This window comes from Protomyctophum bolini (genome assembly GCF_963924005.1).
Source record: "Protomyctophum bolini genome assembly, chromosome: 4".
Taxonomy (NCBI): domain Eukaryota; kingdom Metazoa; phylum Chordata; class Actinopteri; order Myctophiformes; family Myctophidae; genus Protomyctophum; species Protomyctophum bolini.
In genome coordinates, this window is record NC_137865.1 from 12,112,476 (window position 1) to 12,132,310 (window position 19,835).

At 43.0% G+C, this 19,835-nt stretch overlaps 1 protein-coding gene across 7 annotated transcripts in view; it reads right to left on the minus strand.

The window, feature by feature from the left end:
- sin3aa (SIN3 transcription regulator family member Aa) overlaps positions 1-18,684 on the minus strand; it is a 29,291-nt gene extending 10,607 nt beyond the window's left edge. The window contains exons 1-16 of one of the 7 annotated variants that reach the window (XM_080761562.1): positions 18,654-18,684; positions 13,107-13,324; positions 12,367-12,585; positions 11,938-12,044; positions 9,717-10,047; positions 8,001-8,255; positions 7,404-7,556; positions 7,018-7,206; positions 6,442-6,531; positions 5,885-6,003; positions 4,378-4,594; positions 3,910-4,026; positions 2,398-2,636; positions 2,069-2,252; positions 1,394-1,757; positions 521-811 (exon numbers count right to left, since the gene is read on the minus strand). In XM_080761562.1, coding sequence (XP_080617688.1) covers positions 521-811; positions 1,394-1,757; positions 2,069-2,252; positions 2,398-2,636; positions 3,910-4,026; positions 4,378-4,594; positions 5,885-6,003; positions 6,442-6,531; positions 7,018-7,206; positions 7,404-7,556; positions 8,001-8,255; positions 9,717-10,047; positions 11,938-12,044; positions 12,367-12,585; positions 13,107-13,292 — 3,061 coding nt within the window. In that variant the 5' untranslated portion in view covers positions 13,293-13,324; positions 18,654-18,684. Of the gene's footprint in view, positions 1-520; positions 812-1,393; positions 1,758-2,068; positions 2,253-2,397; positions 2,637-3,909; positions 4,027-4,377; positions 4,595-5,884; positions 6,004-6,441; positions 6,532-7,017; positions 7,207-7,403; positions 7,557-8,000; positions 8,256-9,716; positions 10,048-11,937; positions 12,045-12,366; positions 12,586-13,106; positions 13,325-16,112; positions 16,346-18,582; positions 18,629-18,653 lie in introns of those variants that run through there. The other 6 variants (XM_080761563.1, XM_080761567.1, XM_080761566.1 and 3 more) reach the window with 6 other exon arrangements.
- Positions 18,685-19,835: the final 1,151 nt, after the last annotated feature.

Genomic DNA, 19,835 nt, shown 5'->3' on the forward strand with positions numbered 1-19,835 from the left:
AAAGCCTCAAATCATGAACGCAGCGTGCCATTTACGTGAAATCTTTCACGGACTTTCCTACTAGGCTGTATAATGAATATGTCAGTATTTTTTTCTGGATACTTTGTCAATTGACATATCTATATTATATATATCTATATAGATAGATAGATATCGGCTGATTCGGCACACATAAATGTATTCTTTATTCATATTTTCAATGCCAAAAACACAATTAAATCGTTAATCGTAATTATTTGTGAGACAATTAATCGTCAATTTAAATTAGTAATCGTGACAGCCCTGATACCAACAAGGTGTTAAGGCCAGCTGCCAGCTCCTTCCCCACACTGTCCCGAAGGGTCTACCATTTCGTACACTGGAGCGGTTCCTCATTGATGGTAATGTTAATCTATTCATCAGTCATCGTAGCTTAATTTTCATTTAGTTTCCATTCGTTTTTGTCAGTGACAAAAGGTAGTCGACGAACATTTTTCGTCTTAGTTTTAGTCGACGAAAACAACACTAATTGTTAACTCACTGGGTTCTTTGAGTCTCAGCTGGACGGCCGGATTGTCGTTCCTCTCCCGCTTCAACCCCAGCACCTCCTTCTCCCAGGTGCGCTCCCGCGCGTCCTCCTCCATCTGCCGCTCCGCCTGCGCGTACAGCCGCAGGAGGCGCGCGCACAGCGTCTGGTGGAGGCGCAGGAAGATGTACCAGTTGTTGTTGACGTAGAACATGTTGTAGGCGTCCTCGAAGCCGCGGAGCTTCTGCGCCGAAGAGTTGCCGAACAGCAGCTTGGACGCCGCCTTGGACGGGCTGCGGCCTCCGCCTATAAATTGGAAAGAAATATTAATATCCAGTCAGGGTGAAGGCTGAGAATTTATTAGGCGGACAGAAACAGTTATCCGCAGCATCAGAGAGCCAGGGCCGTGTTTATGTGCTTAAAAAAGAATTGCCAGACCTCACTTGGCATGGCAGAAGACTTTCCTCCCCCCAATTCTCAGACAGTTCTTATACTCTGTTTGAAAATGACAGTTTTATGAAAAAGCTATGTCTCTATGTCAGTCGTTCTTCGATTTTTCAAAAATAGCAGACCTACAAGCTCGTAGCACGCCACTCGGTGGCGCGCTATGAGCTTGTAGATCTGCTATTTTTAAATAGTTAAAGCATAACATAATGCTAACACCAAAAGGGGATCCCGCCCCAAAATGGGCTAACAGAAATGCTAGTCTAAATGCTCATATACGTAAGGATATGTACTAAATAGTTTACAGAAGTACAAATTATAATTATGCTGACACAAGAGTCCATGGGGGCAATCAGCTGTTGGATTTAACAGCCGCCGTCAAGTTAGAATTATAGTTGCATCGGTGTGGAATGTGGCGGACTAGCATTCCATCCATTTACACACCTCCACTCGCCACACCGTTATGGGGCTTCTTGGACAATGGCGCGCCGCCACTCCCGCCTTCGAGGTTCGCCTCTTCCTCGTCTTCGTCCGCGTCGTCGTCGTCGTCGTCTGCTCCGTCGTCCTCCACGTCGGACAGCTCTCCCCGCTGGGCGAACAGCATGTCTGGGATGAAGTGATGCATGATCTGCTTGATCTTGTACTTGTCGTCTTTCTGGATGCCCGTCTGTCGCTTGACGTGGTGGATGATCAGCGACGCCGCGTCCTCCAGGATCTGAGGGTCGTCGTAGGTTTGCGTCAGGTGGGGCCCGCCAGGCGGGGGCGCCAATGGGCCCGCAGGGTTCTCCTCTGACGCCTGCTCCTGTCGCTGATGGGGAAGAGGGGGGAAATAAGTACATTCAATTGACCATATTCGGGCACATTGATTTATGTTGCATTTTTTATTAGGGGAGGAGCTATTAGGAATATATTAGTGATAGAAATATTGTCACAATTTCTTTGCACCCAATACCACAAGGTTATCAGGAAGCACATTGTGATTCTTTCAAATCAATCCAAAACAGGATAGCAATATTTTCACAAGGTTTCTGGTTCAATATCGGTCAAAAAATATAAATAAAATAAAAACAAAACAAAATGCCGATAACACGCTGCTGTGGTGAACACACAGACACTCACCTCATCATAGATGCTCTCGATCTCATTGAGCAGCGTCTTGGAACGGAGCACTTTGGTGTCATTCTGTTTGAAGTTGATGCCTTGGTGGTCCAGAGACTTGAGGTAATACTTCTCATTCTGGTCTCTCCAGATCTTGTTGAAGCCGCGCTGTGCTTCTCGCCACTCCTCCTCCTTGCACTTCAACCTGACGGGAAGGAGAAGGAAGAGTTTTAAACTTCTTTTACAGACTACTTACACAATCACACGTCACGGTGTGGCAGATGAACATGCACAGTCTTGTGAACCCTTGTGAACGTCAGAAACGGTTAAACACAGTCATTAACTCGTACCTTTTCAGCACGATGGGTACAGACACGGATGGATTCTTCTTCAGGCCGTCTATGATGTCGGGGGCCTTGTCTCCGTATATCCTCTGTATGGCTTTGCGGTGGACGACCTCAGACGTGCCCCCCATGTTGTTGTCCAGCCTGAACTTGGCCTGTTCTTCCGCAGACATACGAGACAACTTCCTCTGGACCGTCTCCAAGACACGGATCGTGGCCAGGTTTGTCTCCAGGACCACATCCAACTGCGTGGGAGTTAAGTACACAATTTGTTATTGTTATAATGTATACAAGGATATAGAGTGTGGCCTGGCCTGCACTACAAAGCAGGTTCAACAGGGCCAGGATATAGTTTCCGATTTGTGGCTTCACTGACACTGAACATCCTCAACCGCGCTAATTAGTAATGTGAATATGGTGGTCAACTTGGTATGTCAACCCAGGATTTCCCAATCTAGGTATGAGTTCACATAAAAGGGACAGTGTTTGCAATGTGGTCAAATCTACTGGCCGCAGAGCAACATACAAACTTAATTTTTTTTTACAAATATGAACAATTCAAATACATATTCCAGACTAAAGGAATCTTCTAAATCCTCCAGTTTTCTGAAATAAATATTTTCAAGTTTTTTCAAAAATAGCAGACCTACAAGCTCTCTGTGTCGTGTATGTGTTCCGTGAGAAAGTATTGGACCACATAATGAGCTGCAGTGAAGACCCCCTTAAAACTCGGATTATAACTTGAACTCTGATTTTAGTCTTATTCTTTCAGCAGCTGCAACCCTGGCAGTGTAGAATGGAGCAACTAAGAAATGAATGTAAAAAACATCATTCAAAGCGCTAAGTAGGCTTACTTTCTCATCTCAAACAGTAAGTAGTAAGTAGAACAGGTACAAGGCTATTGGGTAGAAAAGCACATTGAAATGGCTTTGACGGTTCAGAAGCTGTGAGATAACCCACTCCCTCTGATGAGAATCTATGTCACTAATCTAAGTCTCAAGACATTTGCCAGGGAAAGTCAAAGGGTTTACCATGATCCATGCACCGAGCTCCACAGGAATATAGTCAGTAGGTGGTTGCATTTATACAAGTAGGTTAGATGTACAACAATAAGGTTATGTTCACACCGTCAGCCCAAATCAGGATTTTGTCCTATCCAGATTGTCTGTCTGTGAAATCTGAACAGCATACAATTGCATGGAAACGTATTTGTACAAATCAAATTTCAACCCTGTGACAACAAGTCACTGCATACAACCAAACTGACTCCAATCTGGATAGGAAATCTAATTTGGGCTGCCAGTCAGAAGTTACCATGCCGATGTACCCTGGCTGGGATGAAGTGAAATGCTGTCGTAACTCTGAAAACCTAGTGTTAAACCTGAAGTTACTTGACTAACCCCAAATCCTGCTGGTACAACGATTGTTGTCTGTCTGTCTCTCCTACATAGTCCCGCCCTCAGCTTTCCTAGAAATTAGAGCCCAGTCTCCTTTATAAAAGCAGCAGTGGTGTCTCACCTCGAAGCGCTCGTCCTCACACCTGTAGATGTGCTCCTCATACTGGGTCTTCTTGGAGCTGACGAAGGTAGAGTCCTCAGACCAGGAAGGAAAGGAGACCCAGGTGTCGTTAAGAACCTGGAATACAATAGGAACATGAAGACAATTGAAAATGTCTGACAACTTGTTTGTATTTTCTTTTCAAAGATTATTTGTGTATCCCTGCCAGGCCGGAATGGCCGAAGGCGAGGGATTATGTTTTCACTCCTGTGAGACTGTGAGTCTGTCTGTCTGTGAGCAGCTAATCTCAGGCACCGCTGGACCAATAAGCATGAAACTTTGTACACTCCCAGTAGGCCAAGGAAGAACCGTCTCTAATTCCTCAAACCAGCCTCTTGGTGGCACTATAACAGGCCATTTCATGTTTTGGCATTTCAACTCTTGGAACTGTATGGCGCACTATCGTAATTAAGTGATTGCTGGTCTCACCTCCTTGCACAGAGGTGTTCTGCCGGTACATTTGGGCTGCTGGTAACTCTTGGGCAGAGCTCTGTAGCTGGAGCCTAGCCTCTTGCAGGACGCATAGTCGATCTCCATGGCGATGCCCTCGGTTGCCCGCTCCTTGGGGTACGCCTCGATGTGGGACGACAACATCTCTCGATAACCCAGGAAGTTCTTAAACCAGTTAAACAGCTCAGGGAATTTTCTACGAGTGGGATGAAGGGATACACAGTATGAGTGATACACTTATATTATCACCTTCTGATGTGCCTGCCAAGACGTGTTCATTTTGTTGACTAAGACAAAAATACAAATAGACTAGGATTTTGGTATTTACTGGACTAGGACTAGACTAAACCATTTCAGATTACTACATTTTATACGACTTAAACTAAATGGTGTTATTCAAAAGACTAAGTCTAAACCAGTATTTGCTGTCAAAATTTACACTGCTGCCAAGTGAACACCAAACATATATAAAGCTGGAACATAAGGTTTCTATGCATGTTTTACATTTCTTGTTCATCGTTTTTTTTTTTTACCCTTTTCATATAAAAAGGTCCATTATTAATTTTCCTATTTGATGAGATTTAGCCTCTCAGAGTCAGATCCCAAACTTCTATAATATATTGTTGTCACATAGGATTTTGTCCACAGTTCCATGCTGTATTCATGTGGTACAATTCTTCTACATTCTCTAATTGGAAATTCAATAATCATATCTCTGCTGTCGGGAAGAACTCTAAAATGTTTTTCAGGAAAAGAAAAAATAATAATATTTAAAACAATGCAATACTGCCTCAAAGTTGGTATTGTGAATTTATATATTGTTCATTATTTGCATGAGAGAGGGAGGTTGTGGAGTTAGCTCCTTTAGCAGACAGTTGAGAGTCCAACTAAGGGGTTTTGTCCAATTAAGCGGTTTTGTCCAAAGCGCTTTTTAATACTTTTCATTGGTTCAATATATATTTAACCAACACAGACATAAAGGGTGTTCAATAGCATTGATTTATGAAAACATATATTTCAGTCAGGACAACTAAAGAATGGATGGAATATATATTTATCGAATAGATATAATGAGCAATATATTTATTAAGGTTTGGCGATGAATTGGATCTGCTTTTTAGGTACTCAGATCAAGCGCATCAGTCCCAACCATAGGGACTCCGAATCCCCCATTCCTAAACAACAGATCCAAAATGACAGGTGGTAGCTGGGGTGGAGGAGGGTGAGCAGGACAACTTTAGCATACGGCGGCGCAGCAGTATCAGCAGCAGCAAGCAAGCAAGCAGTCAGGAGGAGTGCAAACCCTTCCAGTTTAAATAGCCGGTATGAAGATGGAGTTAGTGCGTGATTGGCTGAGTGAACCATGTGAGTGGGAACATAATGCTGAGGCGGCCCAATTAAGGCCGGCAGCAACTGCATTTTTCGTCATAGTTTTAATCGCCGAGATTAACAGTAATGTGTAAGAGTATCACTACTCAGTACTCACCCCAGGAAGGGCAGCATCAGCTGCACCAGTTCAGCTCTGGAGATTACTTCCTGGTTGAAGATCATCAAACACCGCAGGAAGTTGTCATAGGCCTCAGTGCTCCGTAATGCTTTACGCACCTGCAACACAAACAACAGAGTCATATTTCAAATATTATTGTTTCATTTAGAAAACAGCACGGGAGGCGACTCGATCTAGCCCAGGGACGTTGAGATCACCAGATGTACCAAAACACCAGAGTCCTTCCAATGTTTTATAGTGTGCAAAATAATACCTTACTTCGTATTGGGGCAATAATACATTTATATTATTATTATTGTTTTACATTTAGTCAACATAGTTATAATGTGATGCTCACTGGTCAACATTTAACACATTCACTTACTGTATTCAGTAGAGGTACAGTGACTGTACCACTGTACCTCTACTGCCCCTGTAGGAGATGGTGAAATAATGAAGAGGAGTGAACCGGCCTCAGAATAAAGCCTAAATTTAGATGAAATATTAACAATACAATACAATTTTTTTATTTTTTATTTTTTTTAACTCAAACTCACCTTCTCAAAGAAGAGGGTTTCTGTTCCAAGTCCATGTTTGCTGCTTTCTGCCACCGAGGAATCTTTCATGTTCAGTAACTTAGGCTTCTTCTGCAGCAAGGAACCATGGGGAAGGGAAGGGAAGATATATTAAGTTTTATACAGTATATTCTTTTTAACGTATATACCGAGCAATCTTCGTTCCGACTGGTCATGAAGTGCGGGTCATGACCGAAAGAATAAGATTGCGGATACAAGCGAGGCCGGCATCTCCCTTAGAGATAGGGTGAGAAGTCATCCATGAGAGGCTTAGTAGAGTAGAACCAAGGTTTGTTCAGGCATCTAATAATAATGCCTCCTAAGTGTCTCCATAGGGAGGTCCTCGCTGCATGTCCCACTGGGAAGAGACCCTGGGGCAGACCAAGGACCAGATGGATTATATCTCCACACTGGCCATGGAACACCTCGGGATCCCCCAGGAGGAAGTTGCTAGTTGCTGGAAAGGGAAGTCTGGAAATCTCTGTTGGAACTGTTACCCCTGCAACCCGATTCCAGATAAGTGGTTGAAGATGTAAATTATATATATGGTTATTGTACCTTGATAGGCGGTGTGGGCCCAGCGGGTGGGTGGCGTCTAATTGGACAGCCATTTTGACTGGGTCGCTGTTTGCCGAGCTGCATCTTCTTGGCCGTCCCCCCGTGGTCGTTACGAACAGACTCCACCTTCTCTGCCGTGGCCTTACTCAGGAGCTGCAAGGGACACAAGACACCTGTATGAGGCGGATCCTACCAGATGGTTTCAAAGACATGTTAGTTAGGGTCATATTCCAGAAATGACATTTAAGTAAACTGACTGATACTGAGATGGCTTAACATTTCTGTTGTTGTCCATCTTCCACTATGTTGGTGTTGCTCACATCAGGGTTATTTTGACCGTGTTTAAATAAAAGGTTACATTTAGAGGAAGAACAGGCGAGGCTCACCACAGAGCTGTTGGCATCGGGCAGGAACTGTCCGAACTCGGACAGAAGGTCTTCCTGGTTCTTAAAAAGACGTGCCACCTGGGCGTACACCTCCTGCTCCGTCAGAGCTGGGGTGTAGTTCCCCCCCGCCTCCTTGGCATTACGTTGCTCCTTCTGTGAAGAGGGCGGAGGACGTGGTTACATTCATGTTATCAGGGTTATAAAACATCAAAGGAGTAGTTCACCCAAGTGACTTGTTTTCTATCAATTACACACCCCAGTAAGTGTTGAATTCATGGAGATATTTTTGGTATCGTCACATTCCTAAGGCAATACATTGATGAGACCTCCGGTAGGAGACTCAAAAGAGTCTCTTTTGAGAGACCGCTGGTGATCAAAAATGTGGGGAAAAAAAGAAAAATCTATACATTTAATGCTTCATGGGGTTTGTAATTGATAGAAAATAAGTAGTTTCTTGGGTGAACTACTCCTGTAAGTAAATAAGAAAATGTTATGGTATAACCGAATCTTTGCTCTCGTAGACCGACCTACTGTCTGTTTAAAGGTACACTACCTTTAGAGAGAACACATTTTATTGATAACTGCCTCAGCCCATACCTGGTATGTATGCAGAATTTCCAGGAAGGCTTTGTAGATGTCTGGCTGTCCCTGGAAGCGGTTCTTTATCTTGTTGACGTAGTTGATGGCATGGTTGAACTCCACTGGCTGGTTGTTCTGGAGGGGCGGTCCTGTCGACACCGGGGTGGAGCTCAGCGGGGCGTGGAGCTGGAGGGGAGGAGAGCGCGGAGAGGTGTACGATGGGATGGATGGATTACTCTGGCTGCTGGGGGTCAGGGCCGGAGACTGGAGGGGCTGAGGAGAGAGAGTGGGGTACATTGAAAGAGAGCAACGAGGAGGGGAAACAAATATTGATCTGAGCAACATTCAACTTCAAATTCACACAAATACACACTGGGAATCTGTGTTAATTTTGTGGACCAACACTATGACGAAGAATGTTCGTTAAGTACCATTTTTCACTGATGAAAACGAAATAAAAACGAAGCTATGATGACTAAGACTAAGTATACTGACAAATTCCGTCAACAAATAAAGATCCAGTAGAACTAATGCTTGGAAACTAAATGGAATTTTATCCAAAAGACTATGACTAAAACTAAATCAAAATGAGCACTGCTGGGAATGGATTCTTCTACTGCTGGCCACTGGACAGGTTCATGAATTAAATTAACTATTTTTGGCTGTGTGACAACAGTCAGTGCTCCAGGGATTCAAATTGGCAACCTTCTGGTCAGACATCCACTTCTCCAACCCCAGCTCCTCAAATAAAACGGATTTTTTTTAATCAGTTTTACAGATTAATAATAATATACATTACATTTTTCATTTGCTGCCATATCCTCTTTTACATTTTTCTTCCTGCCCATTTCTTAGCCTAAAGTGTCTTCAAGTCGGGGAGAGAGTATCTCACATGAAAATGTGTATGGTTCACAGGATCGTGCACAGTGAAGTACCCAAGTATCTAGTCAAGTATTTTGTGAATGTCAGCGGAGGGAGCTCTACACACTTTGTATTAGTAATGCACCGAATATTCGGCCGCAGAAGTTTTTCGCCAGACAATGGCTAAAAATGCATTTTTCTGCCTATTCGGTTTCGGCCCAAATAGTGTATGCAATTAATGCATTCAAAAGAGCTGAATAAATGTTTTATGGACCTATAATAGTGATTATTATTTAAGTTAAGTTTTGCCATAACCATTTATTTTGCCATAAATCAGGTAGATTTAAGGTACGGTCATGACAGCAATGGTAGGAAAAGATATATATAGAATATTAATCATATTCGGTATTCGGCCAACTGTTTCCTATATTCGGTATTCGGCCAAGAATGTCCCTTTCGGTGCATCCCTACTTTGTACCATGAACATTTAACAGCGGTAATGGCAAGGCATGGCATGTGGAATGGACTTCCTAAAGGTCTTAAATCCATGGTCTCAAAGGACCATTTTTAATCTGCACACAAAAGATGGAAGAATGATAACAGGACTTTTTCATAACTACCAGTATGCCCTTTTTGCAGCATCATCTAGATGTATCATTTTGATATATTACTGTCGTGTATTGAACCATCTTTGAAAGGACCTTAATGGAAATAAGGTCCTTTTGACCATTGTATGCACATGGTTCTTTTTCGTATGCGAATATGTCAATAAAGAAGTCAATCGATCAATACCTCATCTCGTGTTTCTTTGTCTGAGATGGAACACAATGACATCCAACCCGATACAACACCAACTAACACTTTCCTCCTCACCTTGCTTATCTTGGCAGGCGTTGGCTGGGTGAGAACAGTCGGTGGTGCACTGGTGGTGGTGGCGGTGGTGGTGGTAGTGGCCGCAGCAGCAGTGGGGGCTGCAGAGGCTGGTGGCTGGGCTAGTTGCTGGGAGGGCAAGGGCAGAATGGACACCGAGATGCCGTGTGGCGTGATGTGGTGAATCTGGCCCGGTGTGGTCACGTTCACCAGGTCAGCGTGTTGAACCTCAATCTTGTAGCCCGGAGGCAGAAAGGTGTTGAAGCCCATGATGAGGTCAGGGTGGCCTTTGAAGAGTTGAGACACTCTGCTGATCACACCTGGGGTATCGATGCTGGAAGGAGAGGACGATGGTAACGGTTGAACAATGAACGTTCATCTGAGAGTATCTTGAACACACAAATCAGCCTCATATCCACATTAGATATTTGTCACATATAGATTTGGTTCTCTTTCAAATATGAATGCAACGTTTATTTCAGGAAACTATAACTGCCATTGATGACTGAATGTTCAGGCATCAATGCCCTCCATTGTGGATCCTTGGTTACCAGTACAATGGATCTGCTTAAAACTTCCAAGAAAGCTTCAAAGAAACTTCTAACTGGTGGAAAACAGGCCACAGATGTGTAGTTGAGATGTAATGACTTAAGTACAGTTTAAAGTGTTGTTTTACGTCAAACAAAAAAACACACGGCACAACAATGCAACACATTGTGAGCTTGTAGAAAGGATATTTCCAGTGAGCGACACCATTGTATAATATTACTGGCCAGAACGATGTTTCTGTTGGAATACAAAACTGAAAACAACTGACGACAGAGTGGTGAGTGTTATTATGAATCCTGCTGTTGCATTGTTAACTGTGTTGTATCGTCAGGGCTGCACATAAGCGGTGCGCCAGTGCGCATGCGTTGTCAAAAACCATTATGCGCTGTCAATCAAGCGCCGGGACATGTAGACACAACACCACCCCTGGTTTCTATTGCGAGACATGACCATTATCTAAGGCCCAGTTATTAATTTAACTTGTAGCTAGACATCTATCCAGCCCAGTAATAATAATTATTTTCAACAGGCCATGAGGCTCCCGTCTGTGTGCGGCCGGCATGTATAGCTAATCATAGACACCTGCCGACCAATCAGCGTGAAACTTTGCATGCACACCACCAGTAGGCCCAGGAAGACACTTTAACCCATTCTTTAACCAGTAAGACGCGCAAACGCGGGAAGCGAACGCAGCTGAGTCCCTGCAGATCATGTCTGTCTGTCTGTGTGTCTGTCCCGCTGTTACTGTATATGTGGACCTGGCCCCTTTTGTGCCCATATATGGAGCTGAGTGGACCTGGCCCCTTTTGTGCCCATATATGGAGCTGAGTGTTTGCTGATGCAACACACTCCATATTTGGATAGCGGGACAGACACACAGACACACAGACATGATCTGCTAGGTCTCATAGTAAGTGCTCACTGCATTCGCAAAAATCTGATACAACCCTGTTATTTAAATCTGCGTCAGTGGTGCACAAATTGGTGCACATTGTGGAGTCGTGTATCATCATTGTATCATTCAGATTTTTGAAAATCCACTCCTGATTGGCTATGATTGCTTTCCAATGTTTGTATTTTGTAAGGCCCAATTTTGACCCAAGAAAATGGAAATAATTATGGGCGCAGTGACAGATCTGCACCAAGAGTGCCAAGCAGGTGAGACAGATTTTACTCTGAAAAGCCCCTTCCTTCCTTTTCCCCCCAAAACCGGGAGGTTTTTTACTACCTCGCTTATAATAATAAGTCTGATCTTTCTTTAGAAGCGTTAATATTCTAAACGAGATGCACGATGAAGTCAGAAATTACGATACAATGTGTTTAAATTGACAATTTAAAGGATTACATACTTAGATAGCTCTTTACTCTGCTACTAAGATGAACAGTTTGCAAGGAGTTTCAAATAAACAGTGCATGTAAGAATTACGTGGCGGGGGCAAAGGAAAAAAGAAGCTACCAAATGAGTACACAATTACTTGCTAAAAGATTGGAATTTATCAATGGGTTGCAAATGTAGTTCTATGCCGGCCATGTTGAGGACCAACACAAGTGTTTCAATTTGTCTGAACAGTCTGATAGAACTATGGGATGTAAGTGGGATGTAATATTTGTTTGCTGTTGGTTTGGCAAGTGTAGGACTACATTTGCAACCCATCTAAGAGATTACTCGTTTTACCTCTGAGACTTAAACTCTTTCATGATGTCCAGGAAGTCATTGTAGACCTGTGGATGATTCCCAAACTGTAGCTTCACCTGGTCCAGGTAAGACAGAGCATCTTCAACCTTCACATAGAGGAGGTCCAAAGAAAGGTTTCATTTAAATGCATTTCCTCATCTTATATATTACTTACTAAAGCTCTTTGTAACTTTATTTAGAGAGGGGCTGTACAATTACATATTATACTACTATATCCACATTTTTCTCCCTCAATGGATTTAGCCAGCCTTGAGGTGGACCAGTAATTCTAGACAGAGCTAATGTGACACCAAGTCACGCCCAAGGTTGTTTTGGAAAGAAAGTTTGTCAGAAACAGTATTCATTAACGTTAAAGTACATAACATATATTCCACTCATGAATAAGATTTGTGTTTATTAGTGTCTGACCTTCAGTCTCTGGAACTGTGGTGTTCCTTGAGAGGGAGCAGGGGGAGCGGCAGTGTGGCCACCATGTCCAGACATCACCGAGGGGCCGTGGGCTTGGACCGCTGGGCCGTGGTGATGTGACCCTCCATGGACGGCAGGGCTAGAACTGTGACCATGACCTCCACTGTTCTGGGACACCAAGGGAACCTGGGAAGATGTTGGTAGGAGAAGGCGGGAGACCTTTTCAAGGTAGGAAAGCAAAGCACCGTGTTCATTGAGAGTGATATACACTGTGAAAGACAAATGGGTCAAATCTGCACAACATTCACAAACCATGAACACACTCACTGATACAACTTGCTGTATGCAACTAAAATAAATAAGCTAAACTTCCAAGTCCCTTGACTCCACTTGCCTTAGTTTTCAACTCATTGCCCACTTGGTTGAGGGTGGTTAATATTGTTAATATTTACTATATTTGAAGGGTTCCCAATTTGATACACAAACGTTCCGATGGAGTGTACGTGGTTCTACAAAAATAATGTAAGTGGGATGTATTATTTGTTTGCCGTTGGATGTCGGCTGTCATTAGTCAACCTTGCACAATGTCAGCGTAATATTGTTGACAATCCCACACAAGGAACGCCACATCCATGGCGATGCTTTCGCAACCCAGTATATTGGAATCTCAGCACTGGCCCTGCGACGCAAGAAGCACAACAGCATTGTATCGTAGTCATAGTGGCATCGGTGATATGTACCTGGTATCCCTGTGGGACGGAGTATTGGACACCCGCTGTGGGCTGCATGTTGTCTGACACGGCCTCGTGCACGACAGCGGGTAGGGCCGGGGCCAGGATACGATGCTGGAACACCTCTACGCTGCCGGGGAGACGCCGCTGCTGGGACGCAAATACCGTTTCCTGTTCCTCCAGTCGCCGCTTCATTATGACCGCATAATCAACGGGAGCTGTGACACCTGAGAGAGCATTGTAGGATGTCAATGAACATCCACATCCATCCAATTTGGGTATGATTCCATTATAAATAGAGACAGAATGAATACTTGGGAAATTAACAGTTGAGATCAAAAACAATTCATTTGAATGAATGTTCTGGAATGAATCTCTTTGGAAATACATTAATTACAGCCAAAAAAAAGGGATGACATTGATGAAAATATATAAAAAAAGTAACTAATACCAATGTCTGCACAAATTATGTAAGATTTCTGGCATGCCAGTTTATTACATACAGCTGGGGGAAACTGTATCATGCAGTACAAATTGTGTTTCATTTATTTGAGTTTTATTGAAAAGTGACACCTACTCATACGCTCAGTGCATTTTCTAATTCAACATGACAAATTGTGTCAGATACACTTCTGCTGGTTGGCTTTCAAATAAATGGCATTAGTTTGTTTATTAATGCAGCATAACTCAGGTATATTTTGTGGCATCAAGAAGTATGGTCAGCAGATCCAATAACCATCAATTTCCTTTCTGCAACTTTTTTTTGCACTGTAAACCCTGGCAAATCTGGCACTACAGAAAAAGTCAGCGATAAGTTGTGGTATTTGTTTAGATAACATTATCTATGAATTAAAAATTTAAAATACATCAAAGACATTTTTGAAGATACAAAGGCTTGTTCCGTTTCCAAAGCTACAATCCGTAAGTTGTATTCCCAACGGAGAGAGGTAATTGCAATTTCAACTGTAACACTTGCGTGAGGAAACCAAATATCTACTGTTCATGTAAGAGGGAATCTCTGCTTCAGCAGGAGTAATATTGGGCTTATGAGCTTTTGTCAACACCCTGGTACCCTTCCCGGTACCACGGTCTAAATGTCCCAATAGATAGTAAGGAGTCAGTCGCTCACTGGTCAAACACTGTATAATTAAATAAGCTTCACAGCCACACTGAAGCAGCAAACAGGTGCCATTCACACTTTTCCCTGCCTGTAAAGAAGCATGCACCTGGTATGTTTTCTGGCTTTAATTTCCAGGACCATTTGCATGGTTAAAGAGTGCCTGTAATTATTACAGGCCTGCACAGTATTACAGTGTAATACACTACACATCCATGGAATGAATGGAGAGTATGGGGGTGCTGCCAAACGATTTAATACAACAGCCACCAAATGACAAACTTACTAGTCAAAACACCCAATAATGTAACTTTCTTGTAATTGTGATTGTAAAAACACACACACACACACACTCTCTCTCTCTCTCTCTCTCTCTCACACACACACACACACACACACACACACGTTAACGCAAAATACACATTTGTTAATGGATTTATAAGAGTCTCGTATACTTTTTTCCTGATCTGCAGTGAACTGAATCAACGTGCAGTTTTAAATACCCTGAGAAACGAAGAACCCATCAATGTTATTCTAGTTTTTGATCTGAACGTGCAAACAGGCAGCAGCACAATCAAAGTGGAAATCATATATCTGCAGGGAAAAGCGACACTTCCACGCTATCATGGTTTGCTGCTAGCAAGCTAACTTTAGCCGAACAAGAGCCTTTCCCCATGTAGTGTACGATAACTGTTACACTGAGAATGGTGACCCATCACACATGTGTCATTTCGTGTTTATTATGATGGCACACGAACTGAATTGTACATTTTCTTGACATTGCTGACTTTTTTAATGCATGTTTGTTTGCATAAATAAAACAAATTATACTAGTTCATCAAAGAAACAATACGACATATCTCATGCTACTCTCTCTATGGCAGAGATGGTAAAAAAGCCACTCTATCAGTCAGTCGAGTCGATCGACCCTCCCGAGTACCGCGGGCTCACAGAATTGGATAGGTCGCGGATTTTTATGTAACGCATCGATCGCTGGGGACAGTGGGGAGTGTGTGGCCTGAAAATCGCATCCCGTTCCCGATCTCTAGTTAAATAAAAAATAAAAGCTAATACTAGCATCCATTTCTGCAGAAGAGCAACTAAACCCTATTTTGACTACTTGACTGAGAAACCCTCGTCAGTCAAAGACGCTTGCCGTCAAACTTGCCATGACTCAAATCAACTTTTTGTTTTTGTGGGAGAGGAAGGAGTGTGTGCACGAGAACATACATGATCACAACTTCAACTGAAAACAAGTTCATAATATGGTGATGGTCGAAGAAGTTAATACATTTGTGCTACGGTGTGTGCACTGTGCACGCTCTTGCAGCCGAAGGAAGAAAAGGTGTCGACTCGCTTTGACCCATTTCCAGTGGTGTAAAAGTAATCACATACTTTTTTTCCCCCTTTTTACTTTACTGGAGTATTTCCAGTTGTAACAGAGTATTTTTCTATATTGCCGTATTGATACTTCTACTTTAAGAAATGAGTTATTTTTTCCCACCACTGCCGAGGATTGATTTGCCAGCTATACGCGTCGTTTGTGTGCGTGTAGAAAATGCCATTTGTTTTCTCGTTGCACGCAGAGCCATAGAGTGGTTGCACGGACGAAGAGTGAATCAACCCCGTTAGCCATCTAAAGCTAATGTAAACAACACGAGTCAACACGACATGCAGCAGCTACGCTAGCCGTTAGCGGGCGGACGGACGGACTTATTATGTTTTCAACGATGATCATGTGGATATTATATTTCACTCGCCGCGTTTGCACGCGATCCTATGACTGAAATAACGAAGCATTGCCTCTGGTCGCTTAATGTGGTTCATGATCAAAAAACCGTTTGCAAACAACTGGCGAGGTATTTAAAACTGAATGAATACAACTGGACTCAACTCACCCCCTCCTCTCTACTCTCTTCTTTAGCGGCCAGCTGAAGTTGTCGCTGTTGATTCTTTTGATAAGCACTCGTGTAGTTTAAGAGATCAAACTTAATCGGACAAACCTAAAAATAGACCATATGTGTCCACGCTAACTTGTCTATGGCCCTTTTGTTTGTTTAAAACAAAAAATATATATATAAAGAATCCAAGCTTTGGAGAATCTCGCCGAGAGGAAAACAATCTCCGTTCGTTTAGCAGGGGATGTTGGGAGGTGTGGTCACCTCCACTTTCTCCCGCCCTCTGTCGAATCCTATTGGTCGCCGCCCGCGAATGGGAAGGGTTTTCAGGGGTTGATTGGAAGTTAACACATGTCACTCAGGGGCATGTTGCGCTGTGCAGCCACACCGCTACGCCCATTTGACTTGAAGCGCGACAAGCAACCCCAGGGATCATTCACCGCTTGACAGACAGGCACAAGACACGTTTATTAAAATAATACGTTAATGTAATAATAATAAGAAGAATATTGTTGCTTATGTTCATATTTTGGGTCAGATGTTTCTGTTCAATACACAAATTGCACATAGCTCACCTCACCAAGGCTTTCCTGCTGTACTTTTCTTTGAGTGATCGATTGATTAAATACAACAATAGCAACATTGGGAAACAAACCGTTATAAAAGCTATGCTAAAATTATAAAAACATACCCCCCTATACTTTTAGTTACCCCGATAGATTATGATTTTGCCATTGTTATTATTTTACATGTTTGGAATGGATGATCTTTTTAAAAACGACTTCCTGGAGTTTGTTTGGCGACACGTGCCTGTGGGTGGAGATTATATACATTGCCTTCCAGAGCTGTCTCAGGGTACCACCCCTTTCTCTGCGTGGCAGCCAATCACTATTCCTGATTTCTTAAGCCTCCACAAAAGGCGGAACTTCCAAAATAACCCACTTTACATCCCATAGTCCTGAGGTACGGTCCCGTTGTGATTGGCTTACGGCTGGTTGGTTGGTTATGGTTACTGTGTGTTGGTTTGCTGTAGTCCCCCCCCCCCCTCCCCGGGACATGGTTGAGCATCAATTTATTATAAAACTATTCTGTCTCATTTTTTTTTACCATGGTTGCTACAGAGTGGGTCGCTATCCTGCAAGAACTCTTTTTGGTTTTGTTTATGGGATGGCCTGGCAAGAGACAATCACGTGTCATTGATGCCGATGCGTGGTTTCCTTGACAACCAAGTAGTATAGTAGACAATCACAGCTCCCCAACCATGCGATCTTGGTTGAGGACACTAGTGGGCGGGGTAATGACGTAGGGTAATTTGACCCCGCCCACGAGAGGCGGGGTCAGAAACACAACCCGGGATTCCTTCTCTCGCTGAGAAGAGAAATAAAGCAGCAGTAAACTGCCCCGAAAGCTGCAGTAGCAGGGAGCTGCAGCGAATGCACACACGGTTGCAAATCGTGGCTGCATTTTAAATGTATTTTTATTTTTTACATTCCCTATTTTCCTCATAAGTGAATTCATGAAGATTCCCTTTCTTTTCAGTGGATCATTCGCATTGACTGAAGGCTAAACGCCACCTCTTGCATTGTGCGACCAATGGAGGCATTGTTTTTTAACAGCTTCGCCACCCACCCAGTGCAGCGAGCGATGGAGAGAGAGAGAGAGCAACCTTTTCCATCTCGTAGCTACCAAGTTTCGTGCAAACAAAACGTGAGGCAACCGAATGTAGGACGATTGACACAATACAAATGCAGTCGTTCACGGCTGGCACCAACTAACCCCGTACGTACGGCTGCTCGCCTCTCCGTCTACTTGCTCTCCTCCTCGCAGTACGCTAGGCTTAAAAACAAACAACAACACACCGATGTTTTAAAAGGCCAACTCTTGGTTCGTCACTTAAATATTTGGCAATGAGAACGCCCTAGAACGATTCAAGTCGTCATATTCTCGGAGCATAATCCTCCAGTTGCCCTTACCAAACAATGCCAAAGTCAAACGAGACAGCAATTTGCGGCATTAACCCTCGGCTTAATAGACTTACATAAATAGAAAACACCCAATGACCCACACATTTGACAAGAGAGAGTCCCGTCCCGTTCCTCCAACATGATGTGCTTTGTTTACTTGCAACATTCGGGAGTAAAATGTCTAACCAAACCTGCCTTGCACATACGCACACATATACACACACCACAACTCCCTCCCCTTACAGATCCCATTTGCAAACAAGCCTACATGCAACACTGCAGGCAAATGTTACTTCTTTACAAACGGGTTAACTGCAAATATGTTATTTTTTTTAAATCAGTCGGGGAAAAAAAGACATTGGGTTAATGCAGATTTGTTTTTAAATAGCTATTAACCAGTTATTATTGCATTTAGTCTATTACTCCCTTTTCACGAACAAGCCCCCCCTAAAATCCATTGAGGAATTATAACCTCTAAACTGGAAACTGAAGGCTTCCTAACTCACCCCCAGCATCCCGTGACTCAACGTGGTTAAGAAATACAGTTATTGGTTTTGTTTTAGCAGCTGTTACATACCCAAGAAGAAAAAGACTCGTTATTACTCCAGAGTCCAGACCGGATTCGCGTTTGTAACAAAATAGTTGGAGACGCCCCCCTCCGCTGCCATTGGCGCATACTACAATATACGTCATTTTATTTTAAATATGAGCCGCCAAAATGGCAGAATAAAAGCACCATCAAATCATAGAGAGAAACAGAAAGAGCCATTCCTCCTGTTCGTCAAATACAATTAAAGAAAGCAACATGAGGACACAAAGGCCCTGGAATGTTCGCACGTGTTTCGCATACAAGAAATACAAGAATGCCATAGCCTATTATAACAGGTGTAATTAGAGGTAATTTTGTGTTTATTACATGTTCAGGACAGATGGATTTAGAAGTAATGTGTGTTTGTTACATTGTGTTCAGGTGAGCAGGTGTAATAATTAGAGGTACTATTGTGTTTGTTACATTGTATTCAGGTGAATATCTGTTATTTAGATGTAATTGTGTGCCCACTGCCCATACATGAGTTACAGTTCTCCCACTGAAATTATAGCGTACAGTTGAACTAATATTGTGTTTGGTGTTTTTATCTGTAGTGTGTGATTTGTGATTTTATATAGTCTGTCTGTCTATGAGTAGCTGTCTGCCTGCCCAATTGTCTATGAGTAGCTGTCTGTCTGTCTATGAGTAGCTGTCTGCCTTCCTGCCTGTCCAATTGTCCATGAGTAGCTGTCTGTCTGTCTATGAGTAGCTGTCTGCCTTCCTGCCTGTCCAATTGTCCATGAGTAGCTGTCTGCCTGCCTGTCCAATTCTCCATGAGTAGCTGTCTGTCTGTCTGCCTGTCTATGAGTAGCTGTCTGACTGCCTGCCTGTCCAATTCTCCATGAGTAGCTGTCTGTCTGTCTGCCTGTCTATGAGTAGCTGTCTGCCTGCCTGCCAGCCAGCAAGTTGGTTAACAGAAAATAAATTGTTATGGCTGAGTAAAATAAAATACAATAAATACAATTTGCCTGAAAATAGATTACCCAGCTATGACCTTTTTCATGAAAAAAAATGAGTAGTGATATGGCTGACTGAGTAAAATAAAACAATCTACCTGAAAATAGATAGCTATAAGTGAAGAGCAATTTCCGCAATTTCCGCAATTACCATTTCCGCAATTTCCATTTCCTCAATTTCCATTTCCGCAATTTCCATAATTTCCATTTCCAC